The following is a 7,083-nucleotide window of genomic DNA, read 5'->3' as shown; positions in this document are numbered from 1 at the left end:
CAGGATGGTCTCGATCTCCTGACCTCGTGATCCGCCCGTCTCGGCCTCCCAAAGTGCTGGGATTACAGGCTTGAGCCACCGCGCCCGGCCCCCCTCCCCTCTTTTCCCTTTCTTCTTCTCTTCCCTTCCGTCTCTTGTTCTGTTGCCCAGGCTGGAGTACGGTGGCACCATCACAGCTCCAGCCTGGGCAACAGAGCAAGACTCTGTCAAAAAAAAAAAAGAAGAAAAAAAAAAGAAGGGGTGGGGATTGAGGGAGAGGACCCTCAGTCCTCGGAAGTCCCACTGTCATTGCTCATCTGTCTTTCTCTGGTCATTTCTCTGTTTCTTTCCATTCTCTCTCTCTCGATTCCCCCTGCCTCCCATTTCTTAGCGTCTGTGTTTCTCTGCTTTTCTCTGTATTTAATGGTGCCTTCCTCTTTCTTTCTGGGTCTCTGACTTGTGAATTAAAAGGTAGCGATTAGAAGTGCAGTGTCTGAGTAGGGCATGGTGGTGTGCACGGGTTGTCCAGAACTTCGGGAGGCTGAGGCTGGAGGATCACTTGAGGCCAGGAGTTCGAGACCAGCCTGGGCAACATAGTGAGACTTCCTCTACAAAAAATAAAAAAAGAATTATCGGCTGGATGCAGTGGCTTACGCCTGTAATCCCAGCACTTTGGGAAGCTGAGGCGGGTGGATCACCTGAGGCCAAGAGTTCGAGACCAGCCTGGCCAACATGGTGAAACCCTGTCTCTACTAAAAATATACACACACACACACACACACACACACACACACACACAGAGATGGGTGTGGTGGCGGGCACCTGTAATCCCAGCTGCTCGGGAGCCTGAGGCACGAAAATTGCTTGAACCCAGAAGGTGGAGGTTGCAGTGAGCTGAGATCAAGCCACTGCACTCCGGCCTGGGTGACAGAGCAAGACCCTCCCTGTCTCAAAAAATAACTAAAAAAATAAACATAAAAGTAATTTAGCCAGGTGTGGTTGTGGTGCAGCCTTTAGTCCCACCTACTCAGGAGTCCAAGGTGGGAGGATTGCTTGAGCCTAGGAGGTTGAAATTTCAGTAAGCTGTGATTAAGCCATTGCATCCCAGCCTGAGAGAGAGTGAGAGCTTGTCGAGAGAGAGAGAGAGAGAGACAGAGAGAGAGAGAGAAGGAAAAAGAAGAAGAAGAGGAAGAGGAAGAAAGAAGAAAGAAGAAGAAAGAAGAAGAAGAGCAGTGTTTGTAACCTCGGAGTCTGAATTTAGATCCCAGCTCTGCCTATTTCTGTATGATCTTGGGCAACTCACTTCACCTCTCTGAGCCTCAGTTTGCTCATCTGTAAAAACGTGATAATAATACTGCTTTGTGGCCAGGTGTGGTGGCTCATGCCTGTAAATCCCAGTGCGTTGGGAGGATGAGGTGGGAGGATCGCTTTAGACCAGGAGTTCAAGACCAGCCTAGGCAACACTGCAAGACTCTGTCTCTACTAAAGATTAAAAAAAAAAAAAAAAAAATTAGCCAGGCACAGTGACTGTAGTTCCAGCTACTTGGTGGGCTGAAGCAGAAGCAGGAGGATCAGTTGAACCCAGAAGTTCAAGGTTGCAGTGAGCCTTGAATTGTGCCATTGCACTCCAGCCTGGGCACCAGAGGGAGACCCTGCCTATAAAAGAAACAAGCAGGCCAGGCGCAGTGGTTCTCGCCTGTAATCCCAGCACTTTGGGATACCGAGGTGGGCAGATCATGAAGTCAGGAGATCGAGACCATCCTGGCTAACACGGTGAAATCCTGTCTCTACTAAAAATACAAAAAATTAGCCGGGTGTGATGGCGGGCGCCTGTAGTCCCAGCTACTTGGGAGGCTGAGGCAGGAGAATCAATTGAACAAGGGAGGCAGAGGTTGCAGTAAGCCAAGATCACGCCACTGCACTCCAGCCTGGGTGACAGAGCAAGACTCTGTCTTTAAAAAAAAAAAAGCCCCCAAATCAAACCAAAGCAAAAAATACAGCTTTGCCTCATAGGGAGACCTAAATGAGGCATTCAGACAGTGTGCAAATAGGGAGTGTCATTTAGTGTCAGTATTTGTTCCTTCTTAGCCTCACTTTCCCCTGCTTCCATCTCTCTACAGTGCCCTGCATCTCTTGCATATTCTGATATCTCTCTGCTGTCTCCTCCTCCTCCTCTCCTCCTCCTCCGCTCCCTCCTCCTCCTCCTTCTTCTTCTCCTTCTTCTTCTCTTTCTTCTTCTCCTTCTTCTCCTCCTTCTCCTTCTCCTTCTCCTTCTTCTTCTTCTTCCTTCTTCTTCCTCCTTCTTTCTTCTTCTTCTTTCTTCCTTCTTCTTATCTCTGCTATCTTTTTCTTGTTCTTCTTCTTTTTTTTTTTTGAGACAGGGTCTCACTCCGGTCTCCCAGGCGGGAATGCAATGCTGCAATGATAGCCCATTGCAGCCTCGACCTCCCAGGCTCAAGCAATCCTCCTGCCCCACTTTTTGTAGAATCATGTCTCACTCTGTTGCCCAGGCTGGTTTCAAACTCCTGGGTTCAAGTGATCCTCCTGCCTCAGCCTCCCAAAGGGCTGGGATTACAGGTGTGAGCCACCTCACCTGGTCCTGCTGTCTTTTTCTCTGTCTTGGTCTCTCTGCCTCTCTGGTTTCAGGTCCTCACAGCCTTTACCTTCAAGTCTGTCACCAGGATACAATTTCTCCCACCCTAGCCACCCTAAAGGTGAGGGCAGAACTGTGGGGAAAAGAAAGAGAGATCAGCCTGTTACTGTGTCTATATAGAAAGAAGTAGACATAAGAGACTCCATTTTGTTTTGTATTTGAGATGCTGTTAATCTGTGACCCTACCCCCAACCTTGTCCTTGCAAGAGACATGTGCTGTGGTGACTCAAGGTTTAAGGGATTTGGGGCTATGCAGGATGTGCTTTGTTAAAAAAGTGCCTGAAGGCAGCTTGCTTGTTAAAAGTCATCACCATTCTCTTAATCTCAAGTACCCAGGGACACGTACACTGCAGAAGGTCGCAGGGACCTCTGCCTAGGAAAGCTAGGTATTGTCCAAGGTTTCTCCCCATGTGATAGTCTGAAATATGGCCTTGTGGGAAGGGAAAGATCTGATCATCCCCCAGCCTGACACCCGTGAAGGGTCTGTGCTGAGGAGGACTAGTATAAGAGGAAAGAAGGTCTCCTGGCAGTTGAGATACAGAAAAGCATCTGTCTCCTGCCTGTCCCTGGGCAATGGAACATCTCGGTATAAAACTGTACAACTGGATTGTATGTTCTGTTTACTGAGAAAGGAGAAAACCGCCTTAGGGCTGGAGGTGGGACGTACTAGCAGCAACGCTGCTCTTTATGCACTAAAAAGGTTTATGGAGATGTTTGCATATGCATATCAAGGCACGGCAATTTTCCTTAAACTTATTCATGTCACAGAGATCTTTATTCATATGTCTTACTGCTGACCTTCTCCCTACGATGATCCTATTATCCTGCCACTTCCCTTTTCCTAAGATGGTAAAGATAATGATCAATAAATACTGAGGGAACTCAGAGACTGGTGCCGGCGTGGGTCCTCTGTATGCTGAGCGCCGGTCCCCTGGGCCCACTTTTTCTTTCTCTATACTTTGTCTCTGTGTCTCATTTCTTTTCTCAAGTCTCTCGTTCACCTAACGAGAAACGCCCACGGGTGTGGAGGGGCAGGCCACCCCTTCCCAGAACTAGCCAGTGTCTCCCTCTCTGCAGCCAGCTCTCTTCTCCCCATCCTAAATGACTGTCATCCTCCCTTTAATTCAGCCAAGACTGGTTTGAATCTATTACAAATGTACTAAGAAGTGATACAAAAAGCCTAGAAAAGGGCGTGCCATAGAACAAGCTCTGTGGGTACACATCTTCCCCACATCTGCCTCTGCCCTGCAGACCAGGTACAGATTGGAGGGATGGGGGATGGGCACGCGGCAGGCACAGCGTGCAGGGAAGACAGCGTGACTGCCAGAGGGACGAAGGCAGACCGTGGACCAAGAAGGAGACGGAGCAACCCACATGGATGGGCCTCATCACCCACAGGCTAATCTGGAAAGGCCGGGGCATTAGCACGGGAGCAGGCACAGCTGGAAGGGCCGCGGCAAATTGCCAGGACCTGAGCTGAGCGGGGTCAGGTCGATGTCCTCGGGCGCACCCAGCGGCTGCAACGAGAAGCTCTGCAGGATGGCGGTGCGTTACAGAAAGAGCTCCATGCGCGCCAGCGACTCGCCCAGGCACAGACGGCGCCCTGCCGGGGTGGCAGGGTGGGGAGCGGCGGTGAGATAAGATGAAGTTAGAGGCTGCAACCCCACATTCCCAGAGGAAAACATAAGAGGAAAGGAAGACAACAGCTGGGGACGTCACAGATTCACCCATCTGAAGATCTGGGAAAGATGCTTTAAACTGTGGAGTGGAATGACCTGGGCTGCTTGGGTTCGAATCCCGGCCCTGTCACTACTAGTTTTGTGATCCTGGACAAACCACACTTTCTGGGTATTTAAAATGGGGCTATGAAGGCTGGGCGCGCTGGCTTAGGCCTGTAATCCCAGCACTTTCGGAGGTCGAGGGAAGAGGATCTCTTGAGCCCAGGAGTTTGAGAGCAGCCTGGGTAACACAGCAAGATCCCGTCTCTAAATATATATATATATATATAAAATATATATTTTTTAAATGTGCAAGGTGGCACATGCGTGCAGTCCCAGCTGCTTGGGAGGCTGAGGCGAGAGGATCACCTGGGCCCAGGAGATCAAGGCTGCAGTGAGCCATGATTGCACCACTGCCCTCCAGCCTGGATGACAGCAAGACCCTGTCTCAGAAATGAAAATAAAAGGAGGGATAGTAATAGTGCCTCATGAGGCTGCTGTGAATGGTAAACACAGGGAAAGCAGTGAGGTTATAAGTAGCTTACCATGCACTACTCTAAGCGTTAGATCACCATTAATTCTAACAACTCCAAGAGGCAGGCCTTAGTATATCTCCATTTTATAGATGTGGACATTGAGGCACAGAGAAGTGAAGTAACATACCCAAGGCAACACAGCTAGGGGGTGACAGATGGGATGCAAACCCTGCTGGAATCTGGGCTGCACATTTCCAGAGGAAAACATAAGCTCTTAGCTGGGCTCTTGTACAGCCCGCACTTGATGCACAGTAGGCAACATGGTAAGTTGCCTATTATTATGCCAGTTTTTTGTTTTTTCTTTTCCTGCCACTGAGTAAAGAGGGAAGTATTTTTCAGCAGGGTAAAGAGGAAAGCCAGAAAAAACCCAAAAAACAAAAAACAAACAAAAAACCCCCCCTAGAACCACCTCAACTGCGCCACCCAGTGGAGAGGTAGACAATGACCACTCCCAAGTTCAATGATTATTTTTTTTCCTTTTAAACATTTTATATATTTTTTAGTTTTGGCTAGTCAGTATTTTTTATTGTAGAGAAAGGATCTCGCTCTGTTACCCAGACTGGAGTGCAGTGGCGTGATCATACTCAGTGTAACCTCAACCTCCTGAGCTCAAGCGATAATCCCACCTCAGCCTCCCAAGTAGCTGGGACTGCAGATGCCCGCCACCACACCCAGGTAATTTTAACATTTTCAGTAGACAAAGGATCTTGCTATGTTGTCCAGGCTGGTCTTGAACTCCTGGCCTCAAGTGATCCTCCCGCCTCAGCCTCCCAAAGTACTGGGATTACAGGTGTGAGCTGATGTGCCTGGCCCAAGTTAAATAATTCTTATAATAATTATTTATTTTTTTGAGATGGAGTTTTGCTCTTGTTGCCCAGGCTGGAGTGCAATGGCACAATCTTGGCCCACAGCAACCTCTGCCTCCTGGGTTGAAGTGATTCTCCTGTCTCAGCCTCCAGAATATCTGGGATTACAGGCATGTGCCACCATTTCCTGGCTAATTTGTTTTTGTTTTTGTTTTGAGATGGAGTCTCGCTCTGTCACCCAGACTGGAGTGCAGTGGCACTATCTCCCCTCACTGCAAGCTCCGCCTCCTGAGTTCACGCCATTCTCCTGCCTCACCCTCCCGAGTAGCTGGGACTACAGGCGCCCGCCACCACACCTGGCTAATGTTTTTTGTATTTTTAGTAAAGACGGTGTTTCACCGTGTTAAGCAGGATGGTCTCGATCTTCTGACCTCGTGATCTGCCTGCCTTGGCCTCCCAAAATGCTGGGATTACAGGTGTGCCTTCCTGGTGAATTTTGTATTTTTAGTAGAGACAGGGTTTCACCATGTTGGTCAGGCTAATCTTGAACTCCTGACCTCAGGTGACCTGCCCGTCTAGATCTCCCAAAGGGCTGGGATTATAGGCGTGAGCAACCGCTCCTGGCTGTTAAATTATTATCATTATTTTTTTTTGAGACAGAGTCTCACTCTGTCACCCAGGCTGGAGTACAATGGTGCAATCTCGGCTCACTGCAACCTCCGCCTCCCGGGTTCAAGCGATTTTCCTGTCTCAGCCTCCGGAGTAGTTGGGACTGCAGGTGCCTGCCACCACACCTGGCTAATTTTTGTATTTTAAATAGAGACGGGGTTTCACCATATTGGTCAGGCTGGTCTCGAACTCCTGACTTCAGGTGATCCGCCCACCTCAGCCTCCCAAAGTGCTGGGATTACAGGTGTGAGCCACCGTGCCCAGCCCCAAGTTAAATTATTAATCAACTTCCCCACCTCGCTTCACGAGGATTTTAGTCACTACTTGCTTATAGGCGCAGAGTTGAGAGGAGGAATGAATGTCTGTACATCCAAAGCTGAGAATGGGTGGAAGGAAGGAGTGAGAGGATTTGTCAGGTGGAATTAGGATGAGGAATGTAGGCAGAAATTGGGCCAGAAAGACTCTGCTTCCTGCCCTTACCAGCTGAGAACGGCGTGAAGGCTGGGCTCTTCTTGAAGGACTGATTGGCATCCAAAAAATGCTCGGGGTTGAACTCCTGGGGCGTCAGGAACTGGCTGGGGTCATAGTGGACGGTGTTAAGGAGGGTGATGATATCGGTGCCCTGTGTGGGTGAGGAGGTGGAGTTAGCAGTGTAGGCGGACTGGGAAGCTCCCAAACTAGTTTCCATTTTATCGGGCTGGGTGTCCCGGGGACTTGATAAG

At 49.4% G+C, this 7,083-nt stretch overlaps 1 protein-coding gene across 1 annotated transcript in view; it reads right to left on the bottom strand.

The window, feature by feature from the left end:
* Positions 1 to 7,083, bottom strand: part of LOC105542603 (cytochrome P450 2F2-like) — a 68,556-nt gene that overhangs the window by 6,263 nt on the left and 55,210 nt on the right. Inside the window, 3 exon segments of the mRNA XM_011984212.1 lie at positions 3,865 to 3,952; positions 4,187 to 4,235; positions 6,842 to 6,983. Coding sequence (XP_011839602.1) covers positions 3,865 to 3,952; positions 4,187 to 4,235; positions 6,842 to 6,983 — 279 coding nt within the window.

Source organism: Mandrillus leucophaeus, unplaced genomic scaffold (assembly GCF_000951045.1).
Source record: "Mandrillus leucophaeus isolate KB7577 unplaced genomic scaffold, Mleu.le_1.0 Scaffold106, whole genome shotgun sequence".
Lineage (NCBI taxonomy): Eukaryota > Metazoa > Chordata > Mammalia > Primates > Cercopithecidae > Mandrillus > Mandrillus leucophaeus.
This window is presented reverse-complemented; position numbering and strand designations above follow the sequence as displayed.